Source organism: Silene latifolia, chromosome 7 (genome assembly GCF_048544455.1).
Source record: "Silene latifolia isolate original U9 population chromosome 7, ASM4854445v1, whole genome shotgun sequence".
NCBI classification, from domain to species: domain Eukaryota; kingdom Viridiplantae; phylum Streptophyta; class Magnoliopsida; order Caryophyllales; family Caryophyllaceae; genus Silene; species Silene latifolia.
Window position 1 is genome coordinate 125,124,310 of NC_133532.1, and position 21,604 is coordinate 125,145,913.

Below are 21,604 nucleotides of genomic sequence, written 5' to 3' on the forward strand. Positions count from 1 at the left end.
TTAATATTCTTTGCAATTTTGGTATATGTAATTTGCATAGAATTTAGCATGCTCAATGTATAAAATTAGTCGTCATAAAAGATATGAATACAAATTTTAAAATTACAAGTCTTTCGTAATTTCATATAGTTATGTGAATTATTATTTTTGTAAAGATTGTGGTTTTAAGAGCTAAATACGATATATTCATGTATTTTAACCCAAGCTAGTATCGTGATGAACAACTAATTAAGAAAATCAGGATCATGATTTCAGTTTAAGTCGTAATGTTACCCACTTATTATAGATGCATGCATGATGCATTATCAGATTATGATGTGTTTTACCAATACTATAAATTATTTGATACATAAACGTATAAAACTCTAGAGAATTACGCATCACACAATTAATAACTAACCATAGGAGTATTTATAATAAATCGATGAAATTTCCGTCTAGCTAATTTGTCTAATGTTGAATCCATGCATATTATCGTATGTATAATGTATCATTCCTTTCTCGAATTTGCCGTATATTAGTTTGTGTCTCATAATAGGTCGATATCCACTAATTTAACCGCTTCTGCTAGTCCTTTCCTAGCTCCGCTATTCAACACATGCACCGAAAGTTGGAGAGTACGTACGAAAGGTTTGAACAAAATTGGAAAACTTGGGCATGACGACTAGTTTGGCAGCAACACAGAACACTAAGAATACTAGTCAAAACATGCGTATAAAGACTTAAATAGGACAAAAGAATGAACTCCAAAGAAGGCTAACTATATGTAACTAACTAGAATTATAAAGCTCCCTAATGTTGACCAACATTATACTCATCCTAGTAAGTCTTTAATTATTAAAAAGGTTATTATCAACCAATTAATATTATTGTTTATTTATGTACTTAGTTAGAGTATTTTTTTTAATAAATAAAAATAACTAGGGGGCACTATATAGTAGCTAGACCTAACAAAACTGATGCCTCGATCCGAATGACTAACTAATCCGAATATATAACCCGATTTGTACCTGGCCCGACACCTGAACTAAGGATTCGAGATTATTGACCAGTAACTCAGATTGACCTGACCTCAATGTTTATTGGTCCATACGGTTCATTATTCCTAAATAATTTGATAATAACCGCCCTAAAAATGACCAAAATCCAACTCGGTTAACCCGTTTGTCAGGTCACAATAATTGGGAGCACTCGCTACCCAAATCTCGAAATATAGTTGAAATATCGATTCTTGCTACCTCAAATCTAGGAGCATAAGACCTTAACAAAAATATTAAAGCTAAATAAAGTTTGTTATCCAAAATGAAAGTAATAGTCTAGGAGTTTTCTTTTGTTTAGTACACATGATTTATTGATAATTTTGCATCTACTTTGCATAGCTATATGAGATTAGGTCATATTAGTGACGTAAACTACGTACGTAAGTAGCATGCGCATGCACTAGCATTTCAAACCAACCAAGAGAATAAGAGGTTTAACTCGTTTTTATGCATTATTATAATACAAGTAGTAATTTACTTAATCTAATTATTGTCATTAAAATGTAATTTACTTTGCCCAATCATCTAAACTCTTATGTAGTGGTGGTTGTGGTCTTGTGGTGGTCATGTGATTGTATCATGTATGTGCTAGTAAATATTAGCTAGCCAACTTCTTCACCAACATTTGAGTCTTTCATATTATATAGCTATCTTGTTAGTTTGTGGCAATTTGCAAGAGAGTGATTTTCGCCTTTTACCTTGATAAAACTTATTATTAAATTATGGGCGATAACGAGCTGAGTACGAGCTTATTAGCCTGGCTCGAGGCTTGTGTTCATGAAGCAAAACTCAAGTTCGAGTCGATATCAAGCTTCTTCCCCGAGCCTGAAATATTGTGTTCATTATTAAGCTTCTGAGCTTAAACAAGAGCTCGAGCTGAACCCGAGCTCAACTCGAGCCTATATATAAATTGTTAAATTTTTGTTTGTTTTTTTTTTTTCTTTTGAATTTTCAATAACATGAGTTGAATATTATATAATCAGTGGTGGAGCGAGGGGGGTTAGCAGGGGCGCTTGGACCAATTGACTTTTGAAAATTTCGGAATTTTTAGTTAAAACTTTCGAATTTTTCCGATGCTATCTTATATCTTATACCATTACTGACTTGAAATCCTAGCTCTGCCACTATATATAACCATGACATAAAATATAGTGATCATTTGATATGGTGATACCAAGATTTGATTATGACATAAAATATTTTTTTTTAGCAAGATCTTATATTATCTAATCACACAAGTTTGACCGCTTACGAGCTTTTCGAGCTAAGTCGACAATAGCTCGAATTGACTCGTTAAGCTCTCGAGTTGAATCTGAGGCTTTTTCATAGTAAAATATTAGACTCGTTAAGTTTACTCACAAAAGATATTGCTTCATAAGTTTTGATGTACTGCCTCTCTTGTCATAGTAGTGACACTCATTTCATCTTGTCATACTAATTATACATAGTTATTTAAATTGATAAATAGAAAATAAATGATGACCTCCTCTCTCTAAATCATCCCCTATATACTAAATGAATAGGAAAAACTCAAAGTTTTCCCGCCTAAAATATTTTCCCTATTTTGATATAATCTCTTATTTTCTTTCCTATTTCAATATAGCTCCCTATTTAAGATTTGCTTCTAAGTTTTTTGATAATAAAAATTTCGTAAAGATATGCTATTAAAAAAGTTAGAAAACAATATCATTAAATCTATGTAAAAACTTGTTTTCATTAAAATACACATTTCATGTTATGAGTATTTACTTAAATTGTTTTTTTCCTCTCAAATCAAAATATAATGATAAAAAAACGTTAAAAAATAATGAATTGTCAATTTACACTATATAAATATAATATACTAAAAGGTAAAATTCTATAAACACCGTGCATGCATTGCACGGGACCTATACTAGTTCGTTATTAATCACGGGAAATAATCAAATAAAATAAGTTAATAGTCCATTCATATACAACTTAGTCAAATTATAAATGTGTTAATTTTCATGTAATCTAATAAAAAAACACGAGGTATTCTAGATGATAGTGAGCTTGATATTGTAGGATCACTATTAGTCAACACGTCGTTCCAAACAAGAAAATGATGGATTCATAATATTTCTTAGGTGCAAATTGATGAATAAAAAATTTGTAAATAATTATAGTTATATTTATATTTATTAATAAAAAGTACGGAGTAACTAAAATGTAATTGGATGGAGAAAGTATTACCGAAATATAAAATTTCGGATGAAGTAAAGTATCTTTTCTTCGTATGGGGTGACTCGTGACCTAAACTAATTAATTGAATTTAGCAAAGTGATTAAGAAGCCTAAATTAAAACAGATATACAAATAATCCTGACAAAAGAACATGGTTTTGGTCAACTTCATTCAGTTCAGTTCATTTCAGCTCATCTCTACATAAATTAATTGTTATTCAGTTCAATTTAGTTCAACTCCATTAAATTCAATTCGGCTTCATAAACACAGTTTAATCTAATTCAACTATTTTCAACCGAAAAAAACAAAACCTTATGTTCAAAATTCTCCAATATGAATCATTAAGCAATTATGAGCTATGTTCTTAGGCTTGACGGCCCATTAAAACCTTCTGTTCGGCCCATGAAAAAAGAAGTATAAATAGGCCTACACAATTGTTAAACAATTACATAGGTTTATGTCAATAATCAAGTCAATTGGGCCAAGAGTAAGTCGGGTTATTTAGAGTCTAGGTTCTTCGGGTCGAAATGATTTATACGGTTATCAAGTTATTTAGAGATAATGCTCATTACACGATAATAAACATTTAGGTCGGATTGGATAACGCTACATCAAGTCTAACCTTGTATAGTGTAATTCGGTAACAAATCAGACCATTTTCATCTAGATTACTTGTAAATAAAAGATGGAAGTGAGCACACGATTCACTGGGCTGTCACGGCCTAACACGGTCTATGGCCCTTCTCAACACAACATGGGATTGACACGGTTCGACACGACACTCCATGATATGGGTCGTGGGACAAAATTTGAGAAAGAAGACAATACCTAGATACAAGCACGACACGGCCCACCTGATTTTACACAGAAATATGACTAAAGTGCAGGAATTGATTAGGTCCAAGCACAACCATGAGTCGTGCCTAGACCGCGATCATTTCAGGCACAACACGGCGTGGCACGAACCCCTCTTTAGGGCCTGGGTCGTGCCATTTTATTCTCCAAATACTGTAGATCAGCATGGCGCACAACCAGACACAGTCAGACCCGACCCACATCCATTTTTACATGTTACAAATAATAAACAAACTCCATATTAATCCTCACCACCTTCCAATCCAAACCCGCATCGAACCACCTCGGTAACCCGAACCCATAACCCAAATCCAACATCACTTACATCCAAATTCCAAACTCCTCACCTTATCATTTCCCCACAAACACTCCCCTCCTCACTTCCCCACCTTCTCCAATGGCAACCCTCTCCCTATCCCTCCTTCCAAAACCCCTCACTTTCCCCATCCCCAAAAAACCCACAATTTCCTTCCTCTCCTTCTCCCAACAACAACAACAACAACAACAATGGAATCCCACCTTCATCACCATACCAACAGCAACAAGAAGGGTTTCAATTAGGGCATCTGCAACTAATGATTACTCAGCTAAGAGGAGTAACAGTAACAACAATGGTGAACAAAGGGAGACAATTATGTTACCTGGGTGTGATTATAATCATTGGTTGATTGTTATGGAGTTTCCTAAAGATCCTTCTCCTACTAGAGAACAAATGATTGATACTTATCTTGATACTCTTGCTACTGTTTTAGGAAGGTTTGTTTCTTCAATTCTTTTGATTTCTGCTATTATTTTGGTTTGTTGTTGTTTATTTTTTTGTGGGATGTTGATAAATTTAGCTTGGGTCATTCGGAAACCGCCTCTTTTACTGTAATTCATCTTGGGTTATTCGGAAACAGCTTCTTTGTGTTATTAGCATAAGGGTAAGGTTGCGGATATTTGACCTCCTTTAACCTGCGATTTGCCGGAGCCCTTGACTCGTTGAGGCACTCGGGTGATGTTGTTGATAAATTGTGTTTTTGATTGGTGAAATTATGTAAGTTTTGTTCATTTTGGTTCAATTGATGTTACTCTTAATGAAAAAGGTGAGTTTTTGTGGATAATTGTAGCATGCTTGGTTCATTATCTCAATTGTCTTGCCATTGTTTTGGGAAGGTTTGTTGTTTTTTCTTAATTTTACTGTAACTTCTTGTGATTGAGAGTATGGGTTCTCTTTGTTTTTATGTGGGCTGTTGATAAATTCATCTTGGGTCATTCGGAAACGGTCTTTTTGTGTCACTAGTACAAGGGTATGGTTGCGTGCATTCGACCCCTTTACCCTGCAATTTGTGGGAGTCTCGGAGGGAATGGGTTAATATGGTGGTTGTTGTTGATGAATTGTGTTTTTGATTGATGAATTTGTGGAAGTTTCGCTCTTTGTGGTTCAATTGATGTTATTGTTGATGATAATGTTGAGTTTGTATGGATGCTGTGTATACAATACATACTTGTAGCATCTTTGGTTCATTATTAGAGAACAAATGATTGATACTTTTCTTAATACTCTTGCCGCTGTCTTAGGAAGGTTTGTTATTTCTCGTGTTTGGGATTGTGTGTTTACTTTATTTTAATGTGGGATGTTGAGAAATTGTGTTTTTGATTGGCGAAATTGTGGAAGTTTTGTTCTTTTTGCTTCAATTGACATTGTCTTCCCTAAAATGGTGATCTTTTATGGATAATTGTAGCATGTTTGGGGTGAGTGGTTCAGTACAGAGAATAAATTATTGATATTACCACAATTTTCTTTCCGCTGTTTAGGGAAGGTTTTTGTTTTTTTTTACTGTAATTTTTTATGATTGAGATTATGGGTTCACTTTATTTTTATCTGTTGATGCTGGCGAATTGTGTTTTTGATTGTCTAAGTTATAGAAGTTTTGCTCTTTTGGGTTCATTTGGATGTTATTCTTGACGAAAATGGTCATCTTTTGTGGATGCCACCTTACGTTACATCATTTTTTCTTTTCAATTTTTTATGTTCTTACTCGTGATTGAGATTGTGGGTTCACTTAATGAATTGTCTCTTTGATTGGCGAATATGCGAAAGTTTTGTTCTTTTTGCTTCCAGTTGATGTTACTTGTGATGAAAAAGATGAGCTTTTGTGGATGCTTGGTTTACATTATTACTGTGCATTATTGTGGCATGTTTGGTGTATTATCAATGGTTTGTTGTTCAGCTTAAATATCTCGAATTCCATTACTCATGAAATGGAATGAATTTGTTGGTTTCGGTATCTATCTGGCAGTTTATAAGTTTGTTGGTAACTGATGCTAGTAAATCAGGGTTTTGTTTAATCATTTGGAGACAGATGACAGATATGTGTGTCATTCGTAACTTTAGGGTCCGTTTGGATTGAAGGAATTGGAGAGAAGGGGAGGGGAGGGAAAGGGAGGGATTTAATTTCCTTTGTTTGGATAAAAAATATGGGAGAAAGGAAATGGAAGGGAGAGAAATGAGAGGACTTATTTTCCCTCCTATAGAACAAATTATAATCTTTCCAAGGGTGGCAAGATTTGGAAAGAAAACATTATTTGAACTCTAATTATACCACCAGCATCCTTCAATCCTCCATCCATTCTTCATCTCCCTCCTTCCTCCCCTTCCATTTCCCTTCATAATTTTTGTTATCCAAACACCCACATCCCATTTGCCCTCCCCTTCTCTCCCCTCCCTTCACCTCCCCTCACTCCCCCCCCCCCCCCCCTTTCCCTCCTAAAATTGTATCCAAACGGACCCTTAGAGTTTGAACTTTGAATTTAATCTCTCTTTTTTTTTTTTTTGGGGGGATGGGAGAGAATGAGTGTTTGCTTGTATGAAGAATAGTGGTGCACGTTGCTACGTTTTCTTACAATGACACTACGAGACGCTAAGAACAAACACTTGTGAACTCTGCCGTGTGTGGTGCTGAACCAACTCGGCTAGTTTGACGATTTCTCTTAATGCACAGTTGCTGTCAGATTGGTTGCTGTTATATAAATGCTGGCCTATCCCAAAATCATAGACAAACGATTTTGACATCTATTACTCCCTCTATTTAACTCATTTGACCCTGGTCTCTATTTTTTGTTAGTAGAATTTTGAAACATGGCGTTAGTGGAATGGAGGGAGTATAGAAGAATTGATTGATACTCCCTCCGTCCCGGTCAATTGTTGTCCTTTGGTTTTGGCACAAAGACCAAGGAAAGAGGAGAGGGCCAATAACTAAATGACAAGTGGAACAAATTGAATGAGAATGATCAAATTACTCATCAAGTTCATTCTTAAAATAGAAAGGACAACAAATGACTGAGACACCCTAAAATAGAAAAGGACAACAAATGACCGAGACAGAGGGAGTATAAGTATTCATATTGTTTGGTGTCGTCTTCTCATCCACACTTCCACTGTGAAGTGGAATTCTCTGACTAACTTAAGTAAATCTACTTCTCAAGCATCTGATAAAGTGATAAGTATAGTTAACCGTGTGTGTTCTTTTTCTTTGTGACTGTGAGCTTAGAGATGTTTGCTCAACCTATGGAGCATTGAAGTTTAAATCGACATATTTAGGTGTAGAAACTTAAATGAAGAATGAAATGAAGTCTTAGTGTCTATGTTACCCTGATTAGGATGCAAGTGTGGGATGCAAAACAGTGTCGAATTTTAGACAGGGCTATTTTGTAAAGGATTTTCATATTGAAATCGGGTCAAAATGTTGCGTCGTGTCGGAAGGTCAGTGTATCTACAGCGAGCCATAGCTTCATTATGTATTCTATGAGTGGATTTGCTTCACTTGAGGATCGATTTTTATTTGAACTCAAGATAGTGTTGCAAAAAGCAGGCAAAAAAAAAAAAAAAAAAAAGATAATGTTGCACACACATTCATATTATGTGCTTAGTTACGGAAAATACCAATGACGTTTATAAGTTCAGTTTATGTATGTGTTCAGTTACTCTGCGAATTACTCCGTAGTATATTGAAGGATAATAGTCCAGTTGTAGTTTTGGGAATCTGTAAATCTTGCTTGAAATATTTGATTATCCTCGTTTCATATCTACGAATTGATAGTTTGATTTCTGCACTTTCAGCATGGAAGAAGCGAAGAAGAACATGTACGCCTTCAGTACCACAACGTACACAGGCTTCCAATGTACCGTAGATGAAGAAACATCGGAAAAATTCAAGGGTAATTATTAATACTGATTATCCTCTTTTTTGCATAAGCATATTAAACAGTTACAATAATTCAATAAAAACGGTTGACGCTCATGATCTGTTTCCAAACCCGTCAGCATTGAAATCTCCCCTTTACACACAAAGACTCAGACTTTCGTCTTTCTATGTTCGCCAAGTGTTCAAACTTTTTCGTGATTTGCAGGACTACCAGGAGTTCTTTGGGTGTTACCTGATTCGTACATTGATGTTAAGAATAAGGATTACGGAGGTACTTTCGCTAACTAGTTTTGCAGAACGTCTCCTCTTTTCGTCTATCTAATAATAAACCTTCTAACTTTTCGAAAATGGTTGTCTCAGGGGACAAGTACGTCAACGGTGAGATTATTCCATGCAAGTATCCCACCTATCAACCTAAGAAGCGCGACCCACCCAAGTACGCTGGCAGAAGGTATGAAAGACGAAGAGACGGCCCTCCAGGAGCTACTGGAAAACCGAAACAAGAGACTGCCTCATCTGAATCTCCTTCTTCATAGAGGTCAGGAAGCCGCGTAAACTATTTTCTCCATAATTTTTAGCAAGACTGTTTAATATTATCGATAGTAAAACTACCAAACCGCTAGTTCAGGAATAGTCTGTATTTTCGACGTGTTATTTAGGAGTCTCTTTGGCCATAGCTTACAAGAATTTTGTAATGGTTGTACATCTTGTTGGTGGTCTAATAGACTTGTTTTTGGTCTAAAACCAACACATTTGAACTTTTGGTAGTTGTAATCACGGTGTTTAAACTCAATGCTCCACAGGATTTTGCTCTTGGGGAGGCTTGAACCTAGGTCTCCTGAGAATTTCACCAAAGTTTTAACCACTGACTTCACCCTTACAGGCATACAATATTATGTTTCACTCGCTATATATTGTGGATTTTTAAAAGTACGTAAAAGGGTGATGTTAATACTCCGTATTAACCGGATTTTAAAAAAGATGAGATTTACATCCAATTTCTTTTAACAAAACCGTCACAAATCTAGCTAATAAAGCCTCTAGTGCTAGTGAGTGGTATTGAGTTTTAATATTATTTGGTGACGTTATCTCATTTATTAAAAGCAAAGTAAAATTTTAGGTTTTCCTTTAGATGACTTATTTTTGTCTGCTTCAGAGTTCAGACGGCCATATGTAATTCATTTACAGCCAAATGTGCGTTTTTTTTGACAAAAAATTACCTGAACAACTAACACTAGTTATAACATTTTAACGTTAAATGATCACATTTTACCATAAAAATGGTTACATAAGGCGATTTGTTCGGGATAGAAGATGAAGATCGAGAAGCATCTTAAAGTTTTCTCTAAAGCATCATCATACATGATGTTGACTTCCAAAAAACACACACACATAGTCCACATGTGTTGCACATTCTTTTGTTCATGGCCATACTATTCCATCTTTTTACTCCTTTTTTGTCCAAAATTTCTCTAAACAAGTCTCTTAAGAAACCGCCTTTCACTATATTAATGAGAGACAATCAATAAATGATCAAGAACTAATTAAAAAAAAGAAAAAAATTAAATATAAATGGTAACTATCTATTTTAGGAGAGGTTTCTGACTAACATTTATAAGAGACCGTCTCGCTTAAAAATTTGTCCCGAAGCAATAACTTAGCTCACCCAATCCACCCCACTTGCACAAAAGAACTAACAACTTTATATCATCACATGAACCATCAATTATTGTCATTTCCCCTAACTACCAAATAGTACAAAAAAAACATCCTATAGTTTTGCACAATTCTCTCATTTTTTTTCATATAAATTTTTATGATAAGTAGATAAGAATTGTAAGGATGTTAAGAATTTTTCACTAGAAATTCACAAAAAAAAAGAAAAAAAAAGTTCTCTAAAATGGCATATTTTTCGAGTTCAAATTATGAACAATACTACGATAATTACCAGTTTTATCAGCCTTACTACGACGACAACGTCGATTATGATACACAAGAATCGAGGTACGTACAATATGATTATTCTGATCATACACAATATTATAACAATGAATTTCAAGTAGCTCCTAGTCAATCATTAGTTGGTTATTATTGTTCTAATAATAATAATACTAATAATAATGATTTTTTTGGATCAAAAAATGCGAATTTTCATGAAAATGGCGATTATTATTATGATCCTGTATCAACCCAATTTGTAATTTCATATAATATTTCTGAAAAAGAAGCTAATGATCTTGTTTTTAAAGAATATAATCCTGAACCTTATCATGGTGGATATGATATTAATGAAACTTATGGTAAAGCTTTACCTCCTTCTATTGATATTTGTTACCCTCCTACTAAAATTAATCCAAATTTGAGTGTTCCTTTACCCTATGGTAAAGAAGAGCCAAAACTCGAGGCTGAATCAAAACCCGAAACCAATTTGATTGGTTCTGATGAGGATGAGGATTTTGAGGACGAGGATGAGGATGATAATGATGGAAAACAAGAGATTTTGCAAAATGTTGAGGGTGAGGAAAAACCCAAGTCAATTTTGGTCCTAGAAGAAAATGTCATTGATTCTGAGGAGGACGAGGACGAGGATGAGGACCAGGATGAGGATGAGGATGAGGATGAGGATGAGGATAAGGATAAGGATAAGGATACTGATGGAAAACAAGAGATTTTGCAAAATTTTGAGGGTGAGGAAAAACCCAAGTCAATTTTGGTCCTAGAAGAAAATGTAATTGATTCTGAGGAGGACGAGGACGAGGACGAGGATGAGGACCAGGATGAGGATGAGGACGAGGACGAAGACGAGGAGGATGAGGATAATGGAGAACAAGTCATTATGCCAACTTTAGAAGGTGGAAAAGAAGACATTGCCTCAAAAGTCAATGTTGGTCATGAAAAAGAAGAAGGAAATCGCGGTAATGAAGACGGATATGGGAAGGAAATAAGGAGACAAATAACACCAGGGTATGGAATGGAAGCAATAGATATATGTGAAGGGTTATTTGGAGGGTATTTCCCTTGTTTATTGAAGAAAAATAAAGGAGGTTCATGTAAACAATGTGGTGGTAGTGGAGTAAAATTAAGGAATATGGATGAGTATGAATGTTGGCAAGGGACAGTTGATTATTTTTTCGGGAATCCGAATCCGTATGGCGGGTCGATGCCGGAAAAGGGGAGTTATGGTGATCCTATGCTTAGTTATCAAAGGTATTATCCTCAAGAATCCATTGTTGGGGAAGTGAAGTATGAGGAGAATGAGAATGAGAATGAGAACTCTTCTTGGTTGCATGATTATTCAAGGTTTAATTATGGTCATAATTAGGGGAGTGCATTATCCGGCCCGGTTCCGAACCGGGATTTTTTATTCCGGTTCGGTCTCCAGTCCATCATTTTTTGCCATTTCTGTTCCGGCTCAATCTAGTTCCGGTTTGGTCCGGGTCGGTACACAATCCTAGTCATAATGGTGATTATTATATTATTTATATTAATTAATAAATGTGATGTTTGTTTAGTTTTTGTGTTTTTGATTTGATTAATCTTAGTGAAAACTATACATTATAATTAATTTGTCGGAATTAAGGTAAAATAAATCGATTGTGCAATCATTCTTTAATGTTTGGAATTATCATTTAACAATGGTTTATATGATTTGAGTAAAATGTGAAATCTCGTGTGATAGAAGTATTGTAACGATGGGTCACAAGTTCAAATCCCCTTTTTCATATACTCGATCTGTATTATGTAGACTTTCAGAGTTTGTGTCTCATTTAAGGTAAGAATATAAGTCTGCTTTATTTTGATCGGTAATGATAAATACAGCCCTTAGGGCTGTATTTAAGAACTAAATTACTTCCCAAAATGGAATTAAATTAGGAATTTATAACACAATTACGCGTAAATTGATGTCATTAATGCTTAATTTAAGTTTTTCTTTCCTTTTTAGTTACCTTAAATGCAGCCCTTAGGGTTGTATGTATCATTTTCCTATTTTGTTTATCAACTGAAGTTATAACTTCATAGGTATTAATTTTGATTTTTCAACTAACACAATAACGTCATATAATTCATATCTAATCATGTGAAAATGTTGATAAAAAAGAGAGATTGTACAATTTTACATTTTTCTAGCTACTAGTCTTCTTTTCCCTTAAAGCCATTTTACCTCATTTGTAGTAAAGAAGTTGATACGAATTTGTGACTTCTTATTAATAAGCTTTAAGACATGTCATGGTCATATGACTCATATCAGGAAGTTGTTACACATACGCAATGCGTATGAAAATTTTCATGTGTCACGTTTTAATTGGTTGTCTATAATTTTTCCATACATTTATTGGATGCAAATGTAAATAATGTGGCTTTAAACCAATTTTAATATTAATGACATTAATGATTTGTGGCAACTTCGAGTAATAATAACATGTCGGTGCGAAGTGCGAACTCCCTATGTTATGTACATGGACGGATGGACCCGTTGAATAGCCACCATAAGCTAGTCAAATGATATGAATATGTATTATTGATAATTATTTTGTTAAATTATACAACCGGTTGTATATATAATTAGATTCGTAATTATAAAATTTGAGCTTGTATAAATAGTTTAAGGTGACTCTTGTTTTGATTGTTTGGATACAATTTACGATTGAAGACGGAATTTTTGGAATCAAAATATTCTTGTAGAAATTTCGCTTTTAGACAAAAAATTGGGACTTTCAGGCAAAGAAGATGTTACGCTTGTATGTACTACTTGTATGCTTAATATAATTTGGGTTTTGTAACTCGTAACTCGTAAGCAGGATGTTTTTTTTTTTTGTCAAATGAGCCACAAGGGCGATAAAATAACAGAGGTGGGGAGAGTTGAAGTTGGGACCTATTGTCTAATATACCTCCATCTTAACTACAGAGTAGTATTAGCCTAAAACATCTCCGATTCATACATAGGACGGTAAGAATCATGAATTTCATTGACTAGGAAACACATTTAAGACGAAGCTAGGTTCAAATTCATCTTGCCTATATTTCTAATCAAAGTTGTTTTTTGGAAAAAAAAAAAAAAATTATTGCGCATGTTTTCCTGATACACAACCGAGCTATGACATGGTCAGCCTGTACTTAGCTTTGTCCCTGAGCACATTCGATGTTATTGTGGTTATATATATATATTTTTTTTTTATATAAGGTAAGGAAACTAGGATGATTATAAATCAACCTATAACATCCTTGCGGATGCGGAAGAAAACCGTAAACGAAATCCGAAGACTTCCATTTATCACAAAGTAACCATAAAGATAAAAGGATACAAAGAAAAACTCTCCTCGAAAGGGTAGATCACTTCACATCTGAGGCCCCAGAAAAACGAACCAAGAAAACCCAAGTCGAGAAAGACGGTCTTAATCTCTTTGTCAAACGAGAGATTTCAAAAAGTGCATTACACACAAGAAAATTCAGATCTGTTAAGAAATTCAAAGGATTCAAAACTACCATACACACTCACTCACAATACTAATCTCAATAAATCAACAAAGCTTTGGTCGATTTGTAAAATTCATTGTTATATTCTGAAAAAAATCAACGACTTCAATTTACAAAGGTAAATCGATAAATATTGCTATTAAATCCTTGATTTAAGTGGTTATATGATCAAATTCATGTGATATGTTAATTTACAAATTCGAGTCATGTGGCCTTAGAATTTTAATTTTGTGGATCCAAATTGAATTAAAGTTTGGACTTTATGGAATTGGATTCAACGTAAGCCAATACAAGTTCAGCCCATTTGTCGTCTCTTCTCTAAGGTTAAAATACAAATTAAATGAGGAAATATAGCAAATCAACCTCATAAGTTTGATACTATATGTAATTAATTCCCTTAATTTATAAATGTAGTAAATCGTCTCCATAAATTTCTCTTAATGTGCAATTAACCACATATCTTATTTTTAAGAATGAATATACTAAATTAAATATTTTACTATTATTGTAAATCAAAATTAATGATCAAATATTAATATTCTAGAATTCCTAACTATTAGAATGCATGTTCAAATTTTATTTTTTTATTCATTTTGGTGAAACAATATTCAGAATATGAGAATTTTAGTGAAGTTACAATGACAAGTTATGTGACTAAGTTTTTCTCTATATTAAATTTGGTTCACAGTTTTCATTGAATATGTAAATATTGTATTTAATTTTTATTACATATCTCACACGATCACAATACTTTTTTTTCTTCTTTTTGAGTTTTGTCCAAGGCTTAAGACTTTATTACAATTATTTTTTTTTGGGTAAACCATTATTTGTAGTACGGATTCGAGACAACTTTATTATTACTAATACTTAGTTAATTAGCTCGAATTTATATATGTTACTTTATGATTCATTAATCGTTTCAAAATTGTAGATTCACGTTATCATTTTTGAAACGTTGTGATCTTTATAAATCATCTCACGGCGTATAAACACATCATATATTATCGCCAATCGTAAGTTGTAACTAGGACAATATAAAAAGAATAAAAGCGAACATTAACATACCGGAAACATACATATCTCCAATGCCAATTGTATAAAAACCTTTCTTTACAGCTGCCCAAAAAAAATAAAAAAATGAAAGCTTAATTTTATGCACAAGTTTAAAAATAGGCTAGTGCTAAATACAACCCACTGGGTTGTATTTAAGCATTAAATACCTTCTAATTTGGGTATTGATTTAGGAATTAAGAACAAAATTACACATTAATCAATACAATTAATGCATATATTAAGAATTTATTTCCTCTTTTGGTTTCTTAAATACAACCCAGTGAATTGTATTTATCATTACCCTTAAAAATATCGTACGTACAAACATATAATGCATGTAGCTGGTTGTTATGAAGAAACGAATAAGTGAGAGTTAATAAAAACATGTCAAATGGCAATAATTATAAGGGGAAGATGGGTAGTACTACTTCGTAGCTAGCTGCCTTTGTTCACATTATATGATCATAGACGACGAAAACTCTCATTTTCACATGGGAGCCTACCTCTTGCCTTAAGGACATGCTCTTTTGTTTGTTTCGTGTCCTTTTATTTAGATTTTTACTATTTTTTTCGTTTTGCCATCCGATTTAGTACGAATGTGCCTTAATTTGAATTGGACAGATTAATTATACGCGTGAAAAAAAGTCAAAAACCCTGACTTTTAAATTATAATCATGCATAGTTAAGTTATTATGAATTGATTCGAAGTTTCAAATAAGAATTGAAATCTATAAAAATTAATTTTGACATTGAGAGTATTAGGACTCCGACATATTATCTCTGTCCTCTCCATTTGTTTATATATTCATTTTAAAGTGTTTCAAGCATTTATTTATCTTTAAGTTTTGGAAATGGTTTCATAATTATTTTGGTCACTTACATACAAGTGATTCGCTACTTGTCATCTAGTAACAATAACTATAAATTATCGTCTTCTCTGTTGTTGGTCTTTGTGTAAAAACTAAAGGTAAAACAAATGACCTAAATGAAAATAATATATTCTAATATAATAAAATTGGCGAAATGATCAAGACTTCGAGGATAATGATAGGATTGTGGTTTTTTCAAACATAATAACCCTCTCGAAATAAAAGTTAAACATACAATTCTGAACATTTTGTCGTCTTAATTAATTTTACTTAAATCGACAAAAGAAAATTCAAAATAGAAAATTCAAAGCATACCACAATTTGGTTACAAAAATTCAAACAAAATAAATAAATGATAGCTCTAGCTAACTATAAATAATAAACATACATCAACATTCAACATTTGAAGTTCAACTATATGTGGGGCAAAATAGTAATTAATGCAAATATTTTCACACCCTTTATAAACTTTCTATGCTCCCAACCCAACCACTCACTTAGTCACTCATATCACTAAAATTCACATACTTTGCTAAATTACCACCTCAAAACAAACTAAATTAAAATTAAAAAACCCTATAGGGTCACAAATTTTAATTTAATCTCGTCGAAATGAGTGAATTACCAATATTACCCCTAATCGTAATCCTAATACTTCTTCGACCTTCATTTAGTTCAACTTCATCAATCCACGACCTCCTTAAGAGCCAAGGCCTCCCCGGCGGGCTATTCCCTAGGAATGTAGACTCCTACACACTTGACCAAGATGGTCTCTTGGAAGTCTACTTCAATGAGCCATGTGAAGCTATGTTTGAGAGTTTAGTACGATTCGACACGGTTGTTAAGGCTAATCTTAGCTATGGTGGTCTCATTGGTGTTCAAGGTTTATCTCAAGAAGAGTTATTTCTTTGGTTACCCGTTGAGGATATAATTGTCCAAGATCGTTTTTCTGGTGTCATTTTGTTTAATATTGGTGTTGCACAAAAACAACTTGCATTTTCACTTTTTGAAGATCCTCCTTTTTGCAATCCTAAGGGTAATTTTTTTTCTCTATAATAATGCAATTCTCGACCCACTTTTAATTCTGCGATAAAACTAGTGGTTTTACTAATGCATCATGAATTATGGAAAATTTACAGCAGAAGGTTTTAACCTAATGGTTAAGATAGAGGTATCGTAATATTAGGTCAGGAAGTAATTCAAACACAATAATTATTCAGAGAAAGTGAAAGAAAATAGCGAGGATAATATAATATACTCTCGACGTAAAAAGGGAAAAAGTACTTGAAAAATGTGTAAATAACGTTTTAATCTAACGTTTTTTTTCTAATGCAATTCTTGACACACTTTTTATTCTTCGATGAAACTAGCTACATGCAATGTGTCCCCTTACTCTATTATGAGCGGTTTTACTACTGCATCATGAATAATGGAGAATTTATTGAAAATGTCATAATTTAGTGGTTAAGACCAAAGTATCGTGACATTAGGTCAGAAGGTTCGAATTCACTTTTCCTCATATATTATACTAATTTAACGTTAGATTTAAGTAATTCCAACACAATAATTATCCAGGGAAAGTGAAGGGAAATAGCGAGGATAAAATAAATATATTCTCGACGTAAAAAAGGGAAAAGTACTTGAAAAGTGTGTTAATAACGTTTTAATCTAACTTTTTTTCATGATCATTGTTGATTTTGACTTTACTGTAAATATATACTGTTGTAAGAGCTGTTTTACGTGGTAAAAATTGACAATTTGACTATTAGAAAACATGTCTAATGCACATCTTTACTATTGAAAGAGACCAATCACGTTTAACGTATCTACATAGTCACGTAGAGGTATCGGTAGAAGCAACAATGCACAAATTATTGAAAGAGGCCAATCACGTTGATCAACAATAGAATATGATCATAAAAATCACAAATTAATAAAAATTTCGTAGAAATGTCAATTAGTTTAACTGATAAAGTTTATAAGAGGTGAATTAATATGACTGATTTTATTCCCGTTAATATCGTATTCGCCCTTTAACTGTGACTCTTTTTATACCTAAAAAATAAATAAATTTAGTGGTGGGGTTAGAACTCAAAGTAAGTTTAGGAGGTTAAAACATACTCTTTAGGAGATTAATTAGTGATGTAAATAAATAATTTAGAAAAAAGAAAAATAGAATGTAATTAAGAAAAATATATTTTTCATTATTATTATTATTCAAACGACAATGACATCCTATCTATATTATGTACTCCCTCCGTCCCGGTCAATTGTTGTACTTTCGTTTTGGCATAAAGACTAAGGAAAGAGGGAAAGATCAATAACTAAATGACAAGTGGAACAAATTGAATGAGAATGATCAAATTACTCATCAAGTTCATTTTTAAAATAAAAATGACAACAAATGACTGAGACACCCCAATATGAAAACGGACAACAAATGACCGGGACAGAGGGAGTGTGTAGTTAGGTTTCTAGTGTTATAATATGCTCTATATTTGTTAATTGAGATAGTACTATTTAAATAATATGCAGTTGGATGACTTGGATCTTAATTTGATTTTGAACCGTAATATTCAAAATTCGAAATCATAACCTTATACAATAAAGTACGTGATTATAAATTTATAATAATGGTATTGAACCCAATACTATCGAGTGAATAGTTACATCTTGCCTCCTACTTTACCTTAATTTGTTGACAGTTTTGAAATTTAATAAGGTACTTCAATTTCAAATATACGCAGAACATGAGAGAAACTTGTTCACAAAATCACAAGTTAATGTACACTCTTATACTCCCTTTGTTTCGCTTAATAGATGTTTATTGCGTTTGACACAAAATTTAAAGAAAGAAAAGAGAATGTAAAATACAGAGTAAAACAATTACTCTGTATTTACACTTCACACAATTACGCCGTTACACATTTGTCAACTAAAAAATTACCAAAACTTGAAATAAAAAACTATTAACTAATACTACTAAAATAAAAAAAATGGATGACAATAATTCATCGGAATAGAAGAGTATATCTTATACTCTCACACTCTCACTACTCAGTTGTTCTACCTTAAGCAATGACCTCAGGTTCAAGTTCTGAATACTGCAATGTTAAAACACATGAAAGCAAATTTTACCACCCTAATGATCCTAACCAGTTTGAATCTGAATTAAACCGAATGTTGTAAACCCAAAAAAAAAAAACTCAAAACAAACATAACATAATGATCATTTAAGAGAACAAAGCGTCTTGCTTGTGACGGGCCAATCCCGTCACAATGCAAGTTGAAGATCTCTTACAAAAAGGGAGAGGGGACAAGGTGGAGCACCCCATGTGCTTCCTCACTCACCTTTCATGGATATTTTGTGAGAGAAAATGGTATCCGTCACAAGCTTGTGACGGATATCGTCGTCTTCAATGAGATTTTGTGTTAAGAGAATTAAGACACAATTAATCATATTTTCCCAACTAGAAAACTAAATTTATGGCTAGTAAGGTGTAAAAGTAATAATTTTGGTGCCTTAAATATAGACATTTTTCATTTTTGTCCTTGATGGACCCCATGTAGGGTTCTTTAATTTGGACAAACTCAGCAAATTAGAGATCAAATCCCATGCATAATTGCATGTTTATCTTCTACTAATTGTGTTATTTGGCAGTGGGCCCCTTTTTTGTATAATGGGCCCAGTGGGTCCTAGCTAACTGTGTAGTGGATCCAGTGGGCCTTGATAGTTTGGAATTATGACTGAATAACTGAATTTGTATTCTCTGGTGTTCTGAAATTTACCTGCTTTACTGCATATTTCTTGTAGGAAATTAATAACCTTAATTTCAGAATGTCACGGGAATAATGTTTGTAGTATTTCTTAGTTTAAATTTCATAAAAAATTTGATGACTATTATTCGTATATCGTGTTCAACGGTATAATATCGTATAATACATTTTATTAGTTTATTTAATATAATATTTTTATAGTGTCATATTATATCATCGTTCTAAACTGATGATTGAAATAGTTTTTTTACATAACATAGAGTCTGATGATTTCGAGGTTCTGAATTCATATCCTAGGAGCTTTCACTGATGTAAATTTAGTGCAGTTAATGTATTATACAACTGGTTGTATATACAACTTAGTCAATGTAGCTGAGCGTTGTTACAAAGTTGTCGAGCTTTATTAACAAAATTATTGAGCTATGGTACAAAGTTATTGAGTTTACCAGAATAATTATTAAGCTTAATAACTTCGCAAAATAGCTCAATAACTTGTAAAATAGCTCAACAACTTTGTGTAAGAGCTCAACAACTTTGAGGCAGTTGTACAATCCTATTATACAACTGGTTGTAGGATAGTATTTGTGAATTTAGTGTATGTTTGTATGATATGAAATTCGGTACATCGTGCCAGAAAACGGACTAAAACCAAATGTTATTGTCTTATTAATAAGATTAATTAATGGCATTGCAACTTTAAATAGCTTCTATTATTTCCAGTTTTTAAGTCTTTATTATTACGTAGTGTTTTTTTTAAATTTTTTTTGTTATATTATACGGAGTATTGTTTATAATTGTTCATCACCATCATAATTTATTAGCATGACCGATTTACGTACGTAATGTGATCAAAATTGCAGGATTGAATATGAAGATGGTTGGACGGAAAGAGATGTTAAGTAATCAAGTTCAAAGATAGAGAGAAATAAATACGATTTCCGACATGAAATCCCGACTTTATCCTCCCTTTTTTTCCATCAAAAATTTCTTTTGATGAGGTTCGATCTAAGGAGAAATTGTCCATCTTTTGATAAAATTTTGTATTTAGGAAAATGTACGACAAATATTATCATAACATGATCACGATAAAGTTTTGTCTATACAAAATCACTTACAAATATTAGGGAACATGACCGATCGATATAAAGGTTATAACATATGAGTTTTTGTGTTTGTTTATATTTCGACTATTGGTTGCTTTAAGTATTTATGGATTTATTAACGAATGGCTTGTTTGGATCGAATAATTTAGAATGAAACAATGGATATATAGAAAGATGAAGCGAGAAAAGATTCCTTGTTTGGTTAGCAAAGAAGGTAAGAGAGCGCATTATTTATCAAGATTAAGCAAAATCCAGCAGAAATATATATAAAAGAACGATTTAATAGGAAAAATTGTCTTGCATGCGACTCTAATATCGCTTACAAGGTCCTATATATACATTTAATTAATTACGGAGTAGCTATTATAGGAAGAGTATGATTACGAGTTTTGCTTGGTGGGCGCGAATTGCTAGTGGAAGCCTACATTCACCTCTACCTGTCCTAGCGACGTCCTTAATTATATGAGATAAATCAGATTTGGATATTGCTTACGAGGTTTTTTTTTTTTTTTTTGACAGCAGGTGAATAACTTACATTATTGTAACCGATACAAAGTAAGCTACTCGACTAGGTAGCACCAGACACTTCATAACTAGATCTAGCACTACAAAGCCATACATAGAGATTACATAACCTTTATTCAAAAGTAAATCTACAACATTAAGGTAAGCCAGACAAACGATGGTAGAAAGGCAGAAGACGGCAGCTTGGTCGCTTACGAGGTTAATATCGAACAAATGTCTAATTTCCACAAAATGAAATCAATGCACTAATAATTTCACAAGTTGTTAGTTTGTTATTGAAGTATAACGATGTTAATACCATATATATAAATTACGAGTTTTAATTGGTGTGTGTAGGGTGCTTATGTCTAAATTCCACCAAATGAAATCAATGCACTAATAATTTCATAAGTTGTTAGTTTGTTGGAGTATAACGATGTTAATATCATATATATAAATTACGAGTTTTAATTTGCTTGGTGGATGTAGGGTGTTGGTGCCTGATAGGGGTGTTCAGAATAAATCAAACCGCAATAA

The 21,604-nt window shown here is 33.0% G+C and overlaps 2 protein-coding genes and 1 long non-coding RNA gene across 3 annotated transcripts; all 3 read left to right on the plus strand.

Moving 5' to 3' along the window:
- The first annotated feature begins 4,438 nt into the window (after positions 1-4,438).
- Positions 4,439-9,141, plus strand: LOC141592994 (DAG protein, chloroplastic). The gene is made up of 4 exons (XM_074413914.1): positions 4,439-4,855; positions 8,202-8,299; positions 8,492-8,557; positions 8,647-9,141. Exons 1-4 carry the CDS (start codon positions 4,497-4,499, stop codon positions 8,820-8,822), a joined length of 699 nt encoding a protein of 232 aa, XP_074270015.1. The 5' UTR covers positions 4,439-4,496; the 3' UTR covers positions 8,823-9,141.
- A 757-nt stretch (positions 9,142-9,898) lies between these two features.
- LOC141592992 (uncharacterized) lies at positions 9,899-11,952 on the plus strand. The gene has a single exon (XM_074413913.1). It carries the CDS (start codon positions 10,187-10,189, stop codon positions 11,606-11,608), a length of 1,422 nt encoding a protein of 473 aa, XP_074270014.1. The 5' UTR covers positions 9,899-10,186; the 3' UTR covers positions 11,609-11,952.
- A 4,226-nt stretch (positions 11,953-16,178) lies between these two features.
- LOC141592993 (uncharacterized) lies at positions 16,179-20,636 on the plus strand. The gene is made up of 2 exons (XR_012521271.1): positions 16,179-16,719; positions 20,321-20,636. It is a non-coding gene; the product is annotated as an uncharacterized LOC141592993 (long non-coding RNA).
- Positions 20,637-21,604: the final 968 nt, after the last annotated feature.

Excerpts from the sequence above, each read along its gene's own strand:
- LOC141592994 (XM_074413914.1), top strand. The coding sequence starts at position 4,497 with ATGGCAACCCTCTCCCTATCCCTCCTTCCAAAACCCCTCACTTTCCCC. Across the intron at positions 4,856-8,201 it reads CTTGCTACTGTTTTAGGAAG|CATGGAAGAAGCGAAGAAGA; the intron begins GTTTGTTTCTTC and ends CTGCACTTTCAG. Across the intron at positions 8,300-8,491 it reads AACATCGGAAAAATTCAAGG|GACTACCAGGAGTTCTTTGG; the intron begins GTAATTATTAAT and ends CGTGATTTGCAG.
- LOC141592992 (XM_074413913.1), top strand. The coding sequence starts at position 10,187 with ATGGCATATTTTTCGAGTTCAAATTATGAACAATACTACGATAATTAC.